At 38.2% G+C, this 16881-nt stretch overlaps 1 protein-coding gene across 2 annotated transcripts; it reads right to left on the bottom strand.

The window, feature by feature from the left end:
• Positions 1–6013: 6013 nt before the first annotated feature.
• LOC110064850 (allene oxide synthase-lipoxygenase protein-like) lies at positions 6014–16632 on the bottom strand. 2 transcript variants are annotated; one of them, XM_089286630.1, is made up of 13 exons: positions 16562–16632; positions 15363–15510; positions 14398–14499; positions 13595–13949; positions 13223–13358; positions 12571–12677; positions 12055–12259; positions 11502–11608; positions 9798–10052; positions 8928–9034; positions 8145–8250; positions 7718–7936; positions 6014–7005 (listed from the first exon to the last, which is right to left on the bottom strand). In XM_089286630.1, the coding sequence occupies exons 4-13, from the start codon at positions 13613–13615 to the stop codon at positions 6772–6774; spliced, it is 1497 nt and encodes a 498-aa protein (XP_089142756.1). In that variant the 5' UTR covers positions 13616–13949; positions 14398–14499; positions 15363–15510; positions 16562–16632; the 3' UTR covers positions 6014–6771. The 2 variants fall into 2 exon arrangements, with proteins under 2 accessions (XP_089142756.1, XP_089142762.1); XM_089286636.1 differs by lacking the exons at positions 13595–13949; positions 14398–14499; positions 15363–15510; positions 16562–16632 and having other exon boundaries at positions 13223–13576.
• Between the last annotated feature and the right edge of the window lie 249 nt (positions 16633–16881).

The raw sequence follows: 16881 nt of genomic DNA, 5'->3' as shown, positions 1-16881 counted from the left end.
GCAGGTAAGTTGGTGACAGCATTGCATTATTTAGGCCCCGTTTATGTGAGAAAATGTTGTCCCCGTAGGTCGAATCAAAGCTTAGGTTACCCTGCAAGATTATTTGAATAATGAAATGTGTAGATACCTCTTCGTTTGAGTTTCCCTCGGTCATTCGATCATGATAGTGGGTTTAGCCAAGTTAATTTTCGGTTCTTTGATAGAAATTTCTGCTTTAAATCCTAAATCTAGGCATTACGTGACACTCGCCACACTGAGAGTTGTCCCGGTTGGGTGACCCAAAATGTTTATATGAAGAAAAGTTGTCTCGCCTGCCAGGGTTACCCTACCTGCCAAAGCGAAAGAACTCGTCAGCCCTTGACAACAGTCGACGGCGAACGGAGAATTCCATTGGCTAATACTCACTGAGTAACTTATTAAGGACGTTCGCGCGAAACGTTTTCAGTCGATAGATTTACTTGAGTCAGAAATGCAAAAAAATGGGGGGGGGGGGGGGGGACCGACTTCGTTTCAGAGACAAAGCATGAGGAAAACTACCCTGATTTTGAATAATTGGCGCACGTAATTCAGCATGGTCTACAGGGGTTTATAGTAAGAAATATTGAAGGTGAGTCAACGGAGGCAAACGATCTTAGTCATATTTTGTAGAAGTGAGTCATTTTTTCGCTAAATCGGTGGGGAAATTGATCCATCAAAAACAAAAACAAAAAAAAAAAAAATAGGGGTCACCAAACGTCCAAGATCGTCAAATCCACGCAAAGCTTTAGCAATGGCCATCTCGGCCCTATCATTGTTAATTTTATGATATAGCACGTGCTCAGCAGTCCAACTAACTAAATTTTTTTTGTAGACCTTTAAGTAAATCAAGGATAACAATCGCAGAAAGTCGGAATAAGGTGATATTCTTCGCTAAAAATTTAGCGGGGAATATTTCTGAATTTTTTTGGGGGGGGGGGCGGGGGGGGGGAACTTTGCGAGACCAACTACTCCGATTTGCTTGTAGATACCAATTTTAACTAAACTGGATATTGATAACAGTGTAAAAGAATATCACAAAAATGTTTTTCTGCAGAAATAACTGCCCTCTTTTGAAAACACGACTCGCTGAAAATGGCTAAATTTTGGGCCACGCTCATTAACGATTCGGCGGCGAAATTTCCGCCATTTTAGACCGCTTGAGTAGCCAAAACATGATGTGGTGACATCTCGAAGAAAAACGAACGCCTACCTCGACAAATGTCATTGTTGTTAATCTTTTTGGATAGCTTTTATACTGTGAAAAGATCAAGGCAAACGTCTGACCTCGATCTTTTGGTTCTGCCCGGTTTTCTCTGACAATGACACTTAATTGTGTTTAGGCCCTAGTGTTGGTGGCGTTTACTTTGTTTGAAAAGAGTATGGGCAGCAGGTGAGAGACGAGGAATCGTTTACCATGGCCCAGATCCAATAATGAGATGCAGTAGAAGTTGCCTTTGTTTGGTGATCAGGTTTTGGGCGACTTTTGTAACCAGGCATGTTGCGTGGATGTAACTGCGTGTAGGATTCCCTGGGCTGTCCCGATGTTAGACTTTCCCAGGATTTCCGGAACCAAAAAGAAAAACCCAGACCCAAAGCAAGTTCACACTGTTCAGAACTTACAATCCACAACACAAGTCCTTGGCACCTCTGGATCAGATAGCACGAAAATATGTTGACAGGCTAGACCTAATGACATGACTAGAATGGAGAGCGGCTCCTTCCCCTCCCGACAATGTTGTGATCGAACAATGACGACTTCATCACGATAAACAACATTGAATTTGGGGGAAGGGGACGAACTGATAAATTTCCCTGACAGATACTGCAAAAGTGGGCAAGCGTGCCAAGGTTTTTGTCGGGGATTGTAGCTCAAAAGCTAATTCATTACATTTCATTCATCTTTTTGTTCTTTTTAACAAGTGCCTAGCGTAACTAGAATGAGTTATAGCAATTTAACTGCTGTAACTTATTCTAGCTAAATAAATCACTGGCTCGATCAGTCAGTCCGTCAACCTTCAGACAGTCCATGGGTCGTAAACTAGTAATGAAGGTAGTGTCGCTGACCAGAGTATTTCGCAAGAAGGGTGACATTTGCCTCATCATTGTGAACAAAATCGTGACTATTTGGCGAGGCACATCAAGACAGTCAAGGGTCACAAATCGGACAGCTCCATTGAATGATACAACCCAAGATCACCTTTCGCCCAGAAAGAAAAAGTGTCAAAACACTTTGAGCGGACTCGTACCCGGAGAAGTCCTTTTTTAGTTCTCAGTTGTGCTGCCGTGGCCTCCCAAGTTTCTCAGCAGTCAAACAACCGTGCGTGCACTTTTTTTTCTTGCATTTCAGAGCAAAAGAGCAGTATTGCCCGCCCCATTATGGAAAATTCCAGCAAGGGAGAGGAGGAATGGGTGGTCGATTCCAGTGATAGGTAGGAAGACTCGGTAATAGATTGCGTTCATAACCAAGAAACAGGGTGTATGGTTAATCTCATCTGGTGCATGTCAGAAGTTGGACTGGAGACTAAACTAGTGGAAAGCTCTCTTGTCCACGTGGCATTGAAGACGCTGAGGAATCAGAATTGTGATTAGATAAGCCACTGCCGCTTTCGAAGCTTACCTGGTCCCCGGGTGCGGATTCGTCGATGTAAAGAAACCGTACCTTCCTCGAGCTAATTTTAAATGATTTTGGTAAATACATACGAAACTGAAAACAAATATTTATTTGTCCAAGAAAAAATAACTTTAGTAGAGAAATATACTTTTTATAGAAGCCATTAACCCTTGCACATGAAAGGGGGCAGGTGTTGGCTGAGGCTTTGTGAAAGTATTGAAAACACGATTTACTCTAAGAGAATGAAACTGTCAGTAGCTGTTTATTCATCCTTGGCAAAAATTTTGATATGTCACTTGTGTGTTCTTGATTTCTGACTTTGCTATGGCAATTGCAAATGTCAGGCAGGTTTAGCCAAAACTCGACTTTTTTTGACATAATTCTACGTTTCTTTCTACTTCACTTCCTCAAATTGCAGAAACTCTTTTTACATCTCAGAAGTATTTTAACTTGATTTTGTATTAATTTCCGTTACTTTTGGCTTTTTTTAAAGAAAGTGGTGAAATCAAGAGAGGCGGATTCAAGATGGCGGATTGAATGACGTCATGACCAACAAAAATGACGTCATCCTTCAACGGCAACGGCAACGGCAACGAGTACAATGGCTGTGTAAGCGTGCGTTATAAATTTTCGCTTATTTCTTTGCCGTTGTTTACAAAAGCTCACAAAACAACAACGTTAAATAGCCACATTATGCATATTCGAGAGAACGTAAGCTATACGAAGGCCAATCTTTAAAATTTCTTATTCGAATTTTGAAGCTGACTTTGGCGTTGTTGCCGTTTCTGCTTAAACTGCTTTTTGCTACTTGGGCAGCGAGCGTCTGCTTGCACTTTCGAAAAACCTGTTTGTTCGGCGGTTGCCTAGCTTGAGTTTGGGCGTTTGTTTGCTTTGTACTCGTTTGTCTAAACGTTTCTCTGCCTTTCATTCAGTTGTTATTGCTTGAGTAGGGGACTTCTATTAAAATTTCGAAATGTATTAAAACATACCGAGAGCCGAAGCTCTTTTGCTTATAATCAAAATATCAAAGACATCTCCACAGCGTTGGAGCTTTTCCTTTGCTTTGAAACGAAACGAAACATAAACAGATCCTCCACGAAAACATCCAAACAACGCGCGAGTAACATTCGCGGAGGAACTGGGTACAATGTCTAAAAATAACTTTAGAGGGATTACCTTGGGTACAAGAAGGATATATGGGGAATTCACTCTCTTACCTTAATAATCTCTTGCATTACGATCATAGGTGTACGGGCACCTTCGAAGTTTGGGGAGGCCAGCCTGACGCAAGAAACAATTGCCCACGTAAACATACAGCAAACAAAAGAAAACAAAACAAGTTTCTATTGTTAGTGCAACAATCGCAGTCACGTAATACCTTAATCCAGAAATGCAAAATGATACAAGTGCCTACAATATTGACTAATGCAGTGATTTTCAGGAGCTACTAGTAAGCAGAATTACTTCACAAAATTTACGGATGATGGAAGGATATTGTTAATTCACAGCCCTCTTTTTTCTCGTATTGAACGCGCGGATAGAATCGCGCCGAGAGAACTGGACTTTATTTTCACATAAAAACATGGTTTATTTATTCGGCTGAATAGGTTCTTATATATATGGTGCATTATTGGCCAACTTTCAGCCTGATATTCTTAATCCACTTGGTCTTATATATGGGTGTTTGCTGTAGCCTACGCTTGCAAGTTTTGTATTCCTTTACTTTGCTTAGCGAAAGAAGAAGAACTTCCTCAATTCCAGATCCGAAATGGAAAAAAAATATTTGCGGCTGCCAATACCTTTATTTGCTTTTTCAGTGTACAAGATATGTAGCAGTTGCCGACGATCGCTTCTCACTTGATTTTCCCTTAATGGAGAAATCAAAAAGGCAAAGCTTTACTTGACGAGCGTTTGGCATAATTACGTTTAAGAAATTTTGACATACCACTAGTATTGACATACAGCCTTCATTCTTGGCTAAATTCTTAATTGTGATCAACTAGAGTTGTTGTTATGCAGTGAAATGAAATAAAAGCGAATAAATTTCCTCATCAATGTAAACAGGAACAATAGGCTTTAAATAAATAGACGCCCTGATTAATAGCAGTTGTAAACGTACATTGTTTTGTAGCTTATTAATTAAATAGAGGTGATATAGATGTGAAATACTATGGCTCAGTACAGAACAGAAATATCTAAGCTTGTTTCTGTGAACTGCACCGATAACGCGTACTCGATTGAGATATAATAGTGTCTGACTGACGAAGGCATATTTAAAATTTTAGTTCCACAAAGTCCTTTGTTTGAGGGTAACGAAGTAGAAATTTCTGGGACATAATTGAGAACGGTTTGCTGCAAGAACCGACTAAAGGTATGCAAGATATATTTCTCACAATTCGTCCGAATAAAGGTCTTGGTAAACTGATGAAATGTTTTTTCGTTTTCCGCTCGGGGGCTCGCGAAATTTACACCAAAATCGGCACTTTTCCAAATGCTTGTGTTTATATATTGAAAGCTTTTCAGAAAAGATTACACAAGGAATAAATCACTTTTATTTCTTGAAGTTATCAGAGGTGTCAAATTTACTTAAAACAAACTCCAATTTTTGATGAATTTTTATACTTCTTGCCAGATACAAGGATCGGGAAAGCATTCTGATGCATGAATTTAATCAACGAAACTATATTCAGATTAAAAACAAACATCCCAACTAAACATTAGTCGAAAAGAATTTGGGGGTAGATGAAACGGCGAACTCTAGGAGCGATTTGACACAGGTCTCTTGGGTAGAATGAGAGACCTTTTGACTTTTCATGTTAATGAAAAGGTAAGCAGACAGCTCTTAAAACCTGGCATTTCTTTGTTTAAAGATGTATAATTTTACTTCAAAGCATCTTTTAAATAAAAAAAACCAGTCTTTTTTTTTTTGTTAATTCGGAGTTGTGCAGTTGCCCTTTCACTTGAATTTCTAACTCCGTTCCGGAAACAATGAGAACGTGTACGTGACTCTGTAAATCTGGCTGTTTTGTATTCTTGACTAAGAATTATATGAGCTCTGTCTGAAATTTAAACACCACAAACAGCAGATGTCCCCGGCCTCCTCTTGCCCCCCTGCCCCACCCCCCAGCAACACCCTCTCTTTTTGCACCTTGTTGCCCCGAAATGAAGATAAGTACTCTTGTAATAGGCCCTTTGGAATACCGACATGGTTGTTAAGAAAAAACAGATTGATATGCATAGTAATACGTTGTTTAGCGATCGTCGTTAGACGAATACAGGATCGGGTAATCGTAGGTTCAGTCTCGTCACAAAGTAACAAAAACAGACGGACTTTCTTGGGACATCACAAATGTAAATTGCTAATAAAATTCTGGCTAAAACAAATTCATTAAAACAGAAAATGTTTAATCTCTCATACTACAGTAGTAAAAACAGTGCAAATTGAAATAAAGAAAGTAACTTTCCTTGCACATCGTTGGCCGTATGTAAAAGAATACACGCATATAACGCCCTAAGAAATCAATGAATATCTGAATGCAGCTACGGTTAAGTTATAAGCCGGCTCACTCGTGCAACTCCGCAACTGGCTCCATCAAATCCTTGAAACAATTGTACTGATGCAAGTAAAGCCACAGAGAATGTGGCAGCGGGTGGGTTAAACACAGGAAAGCTCTCTGTTACAATATCTGAAAACTTGAGCTAATAATCAATGTAACAAACAATGCATTTGTAGTGCCTTCTAAACCTGGGGGAGGGGGGGGGGGGAATTCCATATGAAACAGACAGGGATGCTCGTCGAAAATTTTGAGATTGACCCCTAAAGGAGACTAATCTGGGCATGACTCACGCATTTTTTGACCTAAAAGAGATCAATCTGGGTCAAAAATAGACTTTATTTTGTTATATTTCTTTGCGTGCAACCCTAAACGAGACCTTGAAGCTACAAATATTTGCGCTGTTTCCTTAACACCCTAAACGAGACTAAAAACTGAAATTTACACCCCTAAGCGAGACGAGCATCCCTGTCTGTTTTATATGAGAATTCCCCCCCCCCCCCCCGCCCCCCACCCCCCAGCTTCTAAAGCTACGTCAAGTGAAAAAGAAGACGTGTAAAACAAGTTCGTTTTTGAGAATGTGATGGATTAGGTTTGAATTCCATTTGGCAGCCATCTCGGAATGAGGTACGGATAGGTCAAGAAGGCATCTTCCTTCCTCTTTCGGTTCTTTTCTTGCATTTCAGGCTGAACAACATTCATGAGGTAAGTGTAATAACGATTGACGAGCTGGACGGCCTGGTGATCACGAAGCTCGTTGCCATAGTCAAACAAGGAGTCAAAACGGTACAGCGCAAGTGCGTTACTAAAGCTGGCTTCGATCTGAGGAGTGAAAACAGAAAAACTGAATTTTGACTGTCTGATTTTCAATTTTAATCAATGTTTTACTCACCGTCTTTCTATCAAGTGTATCATGGCTTTTAAATCACTAGAATACGAACGCACAAATTCAATTACTGACTGCCGGAGTGCCTGCTTGACTAACTGAGGCCTTACTTGAAAAAAGGTCAATTGCCTTTACTGATTTTGTGAGTTAGCTGTCAGTTGTTGACTCCCTATACATGATTGACGGGCATGTAGGTTAAAAGAATGAATATCTGTCTCCTTCGGTAAGTTTCTATATCGACGACTGACTGAAGGCAACATCTGCCACAGACTCAAATCACTGCGTACATTAACAAAATGTCTAAGAAAAACGAAAACGCCAAAGAATACCCCTTAAGAAAAATTGCCTTTCGAAGCAAATTCAAATACAGTTATTTCAGTGAGAATCTACTCTACATAACGAGATCTACAATCTTTGTCCGACCTTCAAAAGTACACTTCTGTTTATGCTACCGTACACTGCGTTGGGGGAGAAAGGAAGGCGCTGAATAATAATTAAGGCCAGATTCACGAAATTTAAATGTATATGCCTTAGCTTTTCATACGATTCCAAACTGCACCGCTCTAACGGTACAAGCTAGGTGCGCATGATTGAACCCATGACCATGCCATTTCCAGCGTAGGTATTCAATAAGGTCACACAACTTACAGAGGAGGTGTTTCTGTTTGGCAGACGTAGCACGGAGAATTCGCCTTCCTTCACCCTGGTATCGTTGTACAATTTGGTTGGTAGGTTAGGAGTGTACTCAGCGTAGTCTGACAGGGGATAGTTTACAGCAGCGTGTTGGACGCTCAGTTGTGAGATAATGCGGGTCACAATATCGCAGAGTTCGTCTTTAGTATCAATCTTTGAGGGTAATCCTTGAATCTGTTAAAACACAAAATAAACCATTTTTAGATAGCACGGCGAACTTAGAGCAGATTTCAGCGTTTAACTGATTGAAGTCCAGTTCTTCATGTAAATCCAGAACAAGCCGCTTTACGTGTCCAGGGGAATGAGTTGAGTGGAAAGAGCGATTACCCCTGCACTACCCCAAATATCGTGAAGTACCTTACATGTAAAAGTTTACACTTACTTTCCCATAGCGACCGTGGAAAATCGGTAGTGAATCACTGGACAATTCATGGAGGTATCTCTGAAACTCATAGTCGTTTTGAACATCTTCATTGTCGTAATAATACCTGAGGAAACAATACAATGCAAAACGTTTACTGACACTCCCTACAAGGAGTTTTTCAAGGATAATTAAAGTTAAAATGTATTCTATAAGTCATCATCCCCCGTCTACCTTATGCATTTGCATACATTGCACTCTAAAGGAAGGTCCGAAGTTAGTGTCTTAAGCCCGTACCTAGTATGCAAAGGCATATCCCGCCACGAGTTATCTGCGGCTATTTGGTTGAGGATTCGACTAGAAATTGGAAGGTCTAAGGTTTGATCACTTATTGGAGACATTGGACATTGGACAGGGTATCGCTCTAATGCAAGTACCATACTCGGTATAAGCATTCGTTGGGAAATGATCCTTTTAAGAAACTCTTGTGCTGCGTCAAAAGACAATTGAAACGCTTAGTCTTAAAATCATCGACCTGAACTGCCATAGCGAGCTTAGGAAACCTGGCGTTTCGAGGATTAGCTCTTTGTCAGAACTTCGTGTTTTTGCTGTTATCCCAATACCCAAGGTAGATGGGCTTACTATCAAAACGCCACATTTTCTTAGTCAGACTTAACTTTGTTAATTAACTAACCACAGACATTTCTCAGATTTATGATCAAGCGATCAAAACTATTTTTAGGAAGTTGGTCTTTGATACAGAGTTGCAAGTTTGTCTTTTTTCCCGCGGGCAGTAATACTTACAAGTCGACGTATTCCTTCACTATATTTTCTATAATTTTCAAGATTTGCTCCCCATCATCTCTGTAAGGATAATACGGAAGAAGTTCCTTATCATCGACTCCGCGTTTCTATTCATTCAAGAGAAATAAAGAAGTCCACACTTCATTGTAACTGGTCTACAGCAAAACACACAATTTCCAAGCTATGTGTTTCACAAATGCTCCTATTAAAACTGCAGCTTAACTTTAAAAAAGCGTGCGTCGGGATCGTAGGACTATTCTTGCAGACAGTTCTATCCATTTATGGTTTAAAACAAAAACGTAATTTATCTTTGTTCTACTTATGTCGTTGCGGTTTTTTCCTTCCCGTTAAACATTAATTTGAGGTCAGTATGTCTAAGACGCCATTAAAAATAATGCAGACTGGAATACTGTACATGGACATATCGCCCTTTCAACTTGCATTTTTGTTTGAGAAGTATACTAGCTACATCATCTGTGAACGTTTCTCGAGTGAAATATTCGATCGGGGATGTCGTAATCATTTGGAAAAATTTAGAGTTCCAAGCTATGTCCCCGAACGTGAACAAAAAGGGGCAGCAGTCAAAGGCTTGATAAAAGTAAAAAAAGAAAAGAAATATTAGGTATAAGTTCATTGAAAGACTGCATAAAAAAAAGAGTTCACTTTTTTTTTTCTACTTCTTAGGCTCTTTTGGTGCAGAGAAGGTTGCCTGTTTACATTTATTGCGGATATTCAGTCCCCATTGAATATTGTGGTCAGTGTGAACTCATTTCCATGTCTTTAAGGCTTAAAAAAATTGTTTAGCTGAACCAGAATACTTTGAATGTTTTTAGCCTCAAAGATTGAAAGGGAAACCGACGAATCACATACCTTTATTTCGTTTCTAAAATCTGTGACATCCCACGTAGTTAATGAATGTGCGTCTGTGAGAAGGCGGGCGGTTCCACTATTTCCAAATGCAAACAGCTGATCCATAAACTGTCCTTCGTTAACAAGTTTTGGAGCGCCAATGGTATTTGGGACTGTCACGTCTCTGCAATGGTACTTGAGCATTTGATGAAGTGGATGAGCAGAAGACAGGGTGCGTTTCAATATCACGCAAAATGGCTCCATTAAAAAATGAACCTTGTAAAAGACAATAATTGTTAATCTTCGTGTGGCATATCTGCCTTTAAAACATAAATACGAAACGTTAGCTATTTTGCGTTAATATTTTTATCTCTTCACCATTATTTCACCCACGAACCTACTTTTGTTTTAGAATTTTTTTGTGAAACCACTCGAAAGTGCTTTCGGCGAACTTTATGCTCTCAATTTCAACCAAACGTGACGTTAGTAAGAACGCTTCAAATTATTCGATTTGCCAACGACACAAAGCTGTCTATCACAAACTGAATTTGACCAAATTGCTTGAGCTAAACTTTCGGTTTCGAACTCAGATTGACTTTTCAAAGTTCTCTTTTCACCCCAAAATAACGATCTAAGAGTTATTTGCCAAATAAAAGCCAGCCGAAGTGGCAATAATGAAACAAATTTCTGGAAGCTTGCTGCTTATACTTTGCAAATTGATGAGCTGAGTTTGAAATAAACAGCAGCTGAATTGATCGTATCAAGATGATTCAACGAGCCGCCGACTAAGATGGAAAGACTGAACTGTTTTTTTTTTTTTTTTTTCCATTCCTACATTCAGAGTACAAGATAGGATAATGAAATACTGTGGCTCAATACAGAACAGAAATATCCAAGCTTGTTTCTGTGAACTGTACCACAAGCTCATTTGGTGTTTACTTTCGCTGTTTGACATGAACAGTGTAATCCATGCCAATCAGCGGTGATAAAATATACCTCTCGATAAATCTTTGTTAATTTCATTACTTTATTATTGTATTTTTCTCACAGTTTCTCAGAAACTTATAGCACTCAGTCTGGTTGTAATTTGGGTCCAAATCTATGGGCCAGACTTCCCAATCATGTTAAATTATTTAGTTTAAAGAATTTTAGAAATCACATTTATTCAGAAAAAGGAATTTAAACAATTTAATTGATGTAAGCAGTGGGTACAAATGTCCTAAGTGTTCCGGCAACTTCACTACTTTCTTCATTCTTGGTTAACTTTATTTGTAATTTTATTCGCTTCTGTATTTCATGATTACGATAGATAGGCTTTTTTTCTTGTGAATAGTTAGGATTTTTTGAAACTTTATTTGTGCATAGTCCTGATAATTGTAACTCGTTTTAGTTGTTCCCAATTAGCTGCAATGCTAAACCTTGTTGACACGTAAATAAAGTTATCATTATTATAATTTACGCACAGTTTACCCCCTCGGTAGATGGCCCAGTAGCTTGTATTCCCTTTGCTGTCTGCCACAGAGGATGTTTAAGGTACGCCAATTTTTTCTTTGATTCGAGGTTTTGCTCTTGATTACTGAACTATTTGCCAATAGAAATCTCGAAATTGTACTTAAGAACTCTTTTCAATTTGGAATGGCCTCGATCTGTGCACCGCTTAAACTTCTCCCTTATAATATTGTGTGAGGCTAGGGAAAGTTTTAAAAATTCATAGTAGTGACATACCTTAGCAAGATGCTCCACAATTTGTGCATATCCGAGATCTGTAACCTGGACATTCAATTTGGCCAACATCCAGTTGTCATCATCTTCAGGAGTATACACAGCTGAATCTGATGAGAAAGAATGATTTTAGCTCAGAAAACTACTCTTATTTGTTATTTGTAAAAAAAAGCACTGGTGTGTTTTATCACTATTTACTTCCTTTATATTGTCTATATGATTCTTCCCAACTTAACAGACAATTAAAAAAAAAGCCCGGCTGTTTTAAAATGTAAATCTATTTTTGTCTTTGTTTTCGTTGACATCTATAATTTTGCTTTTTGCTTGATCTTTTAACCTACTTTCTTTCTTCAAAGTCATTTTTTTCTGACTCAGAAATAATCTGATAACTATGTAGCCAATAGCTAATTTCAAAAAGAAGGAGATCAGATCATAATATTGCCCAAACTATTTGATTTCTCAAGTACAGTACAGCGAAACAAGGTTAACAAAGATTGTTGCGGAAAGGTAATGGTTTAGTAGATATTAACTTCATAAAATCTTTTATATACTGAACCTGGAGTGTAATCCATTTGAATGGCCACAGGGACAAGATTATTGGTTTTTGTTAGGAAATTTTCCGCAGACGCAAACAGAGCAATGGGAGAGAGTGTGTCCCACATTGTCCTATTGGGATCTCTGTCAGTAAGGTCCACCTTTTCTCTGGGTAGGTCGTCACACAACTCGTAACGAAGAACGTAGACTCGACCTTGATTAATGGCCTGAAAACAAACAAACAAACAAAACAAAAAAGAATAAATAAATAAATAAATAAACAATAAACAGCTTTCATTGTTGTCAAAATTGAACTTTAGATTGGAGCTTTCTCTAAACCCTCGAGTTAAGCGAGAGGTTCGGACTTAGTTTGTGTTCCCCCCGCAATTAGTCGGTTTACAACAACAACAACAACAAAAACTTAAACCCTTTGTTTTAAAGTTAAGCGCTTTGATAAGTGACTTTTCTTCGAACTGGTGCGGCTTAAGAATTTGTACTGTAAAACCTTTGGTATTTATCTTCTGGACGGTAATAATACCTCTTTTAACGTGTCATCGGTTCCCAAAGCTTTTCGTACAGCGCCTCCCCAGTCAAATTCTGTATTCAGTGTTTTATAAAGTGTTTCCCAATCCAACCCTACTGAACCTAAACGAGAATAAAGGAAGGATTAAAAGAAAGCAACGTAGGACATGTGCACTCTTATTTTTATTTTTATTTGTTCCTGTCTTGTTATCATTGATATCATTACCATCATCACCATCATCACCACCATCATTATCCGGCACCATTATTATCATAATTATCAATACGATTATTATCATCATCATCATCATCATCATTATCATTCTCATCATCATTATTACCATTATTATCAATATGATTATTATCATCAGTACCATTAATATTATCATCATCATTATTACTGCCACTATCATCATTATTATCGTTATCAATATCATTCCTAGCCATGATCAATAGAAGTTGAATAACAGTTATTTACATTGTTATTTTCACTATAATTGTCGCTAAAAAAAATAGTGCAAGAGCCGGCAAAGAGCCTGCATTTGAAAAAAACCATCAAGAACGATCCAAAATTGAAAAGCAGCTCAAAAAAAGTTTTTAATGTTTTTCTTTAACTTGAAAGGTAGTTATTGTTCTTCTAGCGACACCATTCTTAGAAGAAGTTTTACCAGCTTGGAGAGTAACTCGTCTCAGTGACATAGGGTTGACTCCTGCCAGGCGCTGCTGAGTGAAGAACCTGTCACTTATCCAGTCAGTCTTGTCGTCAATGAAGGCTTCATATTTCGATGGCCGCCTGTTATATACCTTTAGGAATAAAAACACTGAGGTTTGTTCTACGAATGAAGACTTCTTAGTCGCCATTCGAGTGATCCAGCACATACGCTATATCACATGCTATATGTGTACAGCTTGCCTAAGGTTTCGTTTATAAACGCTGTTGTATATATTTTGTCCATTAGCTTACACGAGGGAGCTTAGTAGTAGTTTGACACAACCGTAAACACACACAAACACACAAACAAACAAAGAGTTAGTCTTACCCCTCCAAGCTTCGCAGACATTTCAAAGAACTTTGACAAAATCCGGTAATTGTAGCTGTGGCTTATTTCTTTATCGGTGATATTATTGACCAAACCTTTGTACACGATAAGACTTAAGTCGGTGGTTAGGACAGTTTGAAGGTATCCCTCTAAATAAAACCTTGTGAAGGGATTTGCGAAATCACGACCAACTAATGTTCAGGGACTTGGCACATCTAACAGAGCGAATCCATACGGGCTAACTTTCAACTTCCATTTGTCTTTCATCGTGAGAACTTCCATAAACCTTTTGGCTTTGCAAACCAAGTTAGCCTTTTGCGGAAGAGAGACATCGCATTCCACAAGCACTCCGAGCCTTAAAAAGCAAAGATTATCGTATAATTAGATAGACAAGGTCAGTGCCATGTGCTACTTATAAACAAAACAAGCATGCCTTTGTAACGAAAATCATGACATTCTCATAGTAAAATTAGAATGATTTTACTAATTCTCTCTTTAAATTAATGTGTTTATTTAAAAGTAATGTATGGAATACTGTTATACCTTATGAGTCTAACGCTAAAAATTTGTGTTTGCTTATTTTGTTCTTGTTTATTTTTCTTTCGCTATGTTTGGTTTTCCGCCCTCTCTTGTTTGTGATGATTAAAATATATTTATATTTTCTTCTCTATTATACGCTGGTTGTTTTTGTTTGTACGTGTTGTGCCGATTTGTTAGTAATTGAGAATTATGTGTGTTTGAAAACTTGTTTGATATTATACTAAATTCACGTCGTCCCTCGCCAGGTTTAAAGAGGTACTTACAATTTAGCCACTCGTAGAATGTCTTGCAAGGTTTTATTTGACATGTTCTTCATCGGTACCATCTTGACCGCGCGACGCTCATCGTGTTGGCCAGACGACAAACTAGGGAAAAAATTAATGAGAAAGATCATGTATTATGCGAGAGGTGAAAAAATATAGAGAGAGAGTACCAAAATTATTGTAAGATGATTTTTGAGCAATAGCGTACGAGGCGGCGTTTCGCGCCTCAATACAAAAAATTTAGCATTTTCCCTCAAAATGTTATGAATTTGGGTAGCAAGACAGGGCGAAATAGGAAGAAATAAAATAAACATAATAAATAAAATAAAATAAAATAAAATAAAAATCGCAATAATGCATAATACTGAAAACGTTTTGTTGTGCAAATCACTGCAAAGGTTTCGGAAAAGGTTTCTATTTTCCTTGTAAATTCTGCGTGGCAGTTGCGATCGGACATGTGGGAAATCGGCGCAGACATGCAGAATTTTTTGACATGCTCAAGCTCGAACGTTCTTCATAGGTTAATCCTGTAATTCCAATGCAAGTTCAACCAAGAAACAAAGCTGTTAATTACAACACAAACAAGTAAACGCGGGTTTGATGTCCTCCATCAATTCATCCTCGAAATAAAGCTTTTAAGTTTCCCTTTAACAATGGCTTGTACAAATGCTCGCTGTTGTCCGCGTCTTTATTCTCAGGATCTTAATTTAATAAGGTCTTAGCCCCCGATGTTGAAACTCCGTGCGCCTGTGGTATCGAGCAAGCGGTTATTCTAATTTGTATATTTATTTGCAAATGGTTTTTTTCAGAATTAATTTTAATAGAATTACAAAAGTAGTAATAAGATTACAGAGGATTAAAAACTAACACTGGTTTTATAAATCAAGGAGTTAGTTGTCAGAACGACGTGACAGAAACTCCCTACTAAAACAAGGAATATTTTGATTTCATGAAAGAAAATTTACCTTGAAACTGCACCATAGAAAGTGACTATGAATACTATACCAACCACAATATTCGCATTCATAACTGATACCGAAATTCCTCACAGTCTGTATGTGGCCTATGTTATCTCAGGACCAGAAGCCTGCTGTTTCTTGGCAGTCAGTGAACCTATTTTTCAGGCAAAGAAATTTCATAGGTCAAACACAAAATGTTAATGTCTATATATAGTGAACTATTGGTCCACTTTATATACCACAGCTTCATATACTGGTTACACGGAGCTTTTGGTTTAGCTTCGGGTGGTAACCATCTATACTGAACTGGTGGCGACATCGAGAAAAATTGGCAGAGGGCTTCATAATTATTCGTGTGTAGCGAAGTGGAAAGTAGCAAAGCAAACAACGCCTCAATGTTAGCGCTGTTTGCAAATTATGCATTACACCGTTTGTAAATGATGTCTACGACCAAGGGTGGTGTTGTCTCAAACAGTCTTAGTGACAGCGAACGATTACATGATTGCGAAAACAACGCGACTTGTCTTACTTTTGTGAGCTTAACCTCATAAACTACTAAGTTCTCTTATGTCTGTCTAGATGAAAAGAAATAAAGATGATTGAAAAAGGAAAAGAAGTACAATAAAAACAACTGTTTTGCGAACCCTTTAAATGACTCAAATTTCGTTAAGCGTGGTTTTTGCGACACGAAATTGTAATCTGCCAACTTCGATCGGTTCAAACTAATCGACGAATAGGGGAAAATTCACGCGGAGAATCAGTATGGGAACGAGGCATGACAAAAAATGTACATATTTTTGTTTAAAACTTTGATTGCAACACGCACAACATAGCCCGAATTCAACTTTTCAGAGTATGCTGTCATATGCCAGATTTTGTGTTTGGAAGAAGGTTAAAGCTGAATGCCTTTTTAAGGCCTGCGAAATATTATAAATGCGTCTCACTAACTGTTATTAAGGTATACATTATCAAGAATTTTTAGACTTAAGCTGCCAAAAAGTACAGTGGAATTGCAGTATCTTCTCTTTTTTTCGAGACCGCACCCAGTCATATCTACAACCGGATCGCATTACGGCAAAATAAACTCAGGTAGATTCAGTTATAAGTAGAAGTATGATTAAAAGTTACAATTTACAAAACACGCACATTAACGAAAATACTCTCTATATATCATTTGTTATATGTCAATAAACAGGCCCACTCACCTTCGATCGGAGCTATGAACTGACTAGGAGTTGTTTACTCCCGGGAGGTGGAATACCATCTGTGGTAAGTAAATGGTCGCGTTGGTTTTTCTATGAATATTACTGATTTAAAACAGGCATTAACTGTATTATTTGCCTAAGGTGACTCTTCAATAAACCATTGTCAGCAGATATTAATTCTCATCAAGATACGACATGTCATTAAATAAATGAAAAAGTACAATACATCCTTGTTATGATGCGTTACGGATGGGATATTATACAACGACGCGACGCACACAGCTTATACTTAAAAAAGCGATTTGAAATTCTTGGATCGA

Source organism: Orbicella faveolata, unplaced genomic scaffold (assembly GCF_042242905.1).
Source record: "Orbicella faveolata isolate gen_17 unplaced genomic scaffold, um_ofav_v1 contig_1, whole genome shotgun sequence".
NCBI lineage: Eukaryota > Metazoa > Cnidaria > Anthozoa > Scleractinia > Merulinidae > Orbicella > Orbicella faveolata.
Note: the sequence above shows the minus strand (reverse complement) of the source record. Positions and strands in the feature narration are given on the sequence as shown.

What these genes read in the sequence shown, in the direction of transcription:
- LOC110064850 (XM_089286636.1), bottom strand. Translation starts at nt 13,433, where the DNA reads ATGTGCTGGATCACTCGAATGGCGACTAAGAAGTCTTCATTCGTAGAA. An exon ending in CCGATGACACGTTAAAAGAG is followed by an intron (nt 12,260 to 12,570) that starts GTATTATTACCG and finishes GTTTGTTTTCAG; the next exon opens with GCCATTAATCAAGGTCGAGT. An exon ending in TTGTGGAGCATCTTGCTAAG is followed by an intron (nt 10,053 to 11,501) that starts GTATGTCACTAC and finishes GTCTTTTACAAG; the next exon opens with GTTCATTTTTTAATGGAGCC.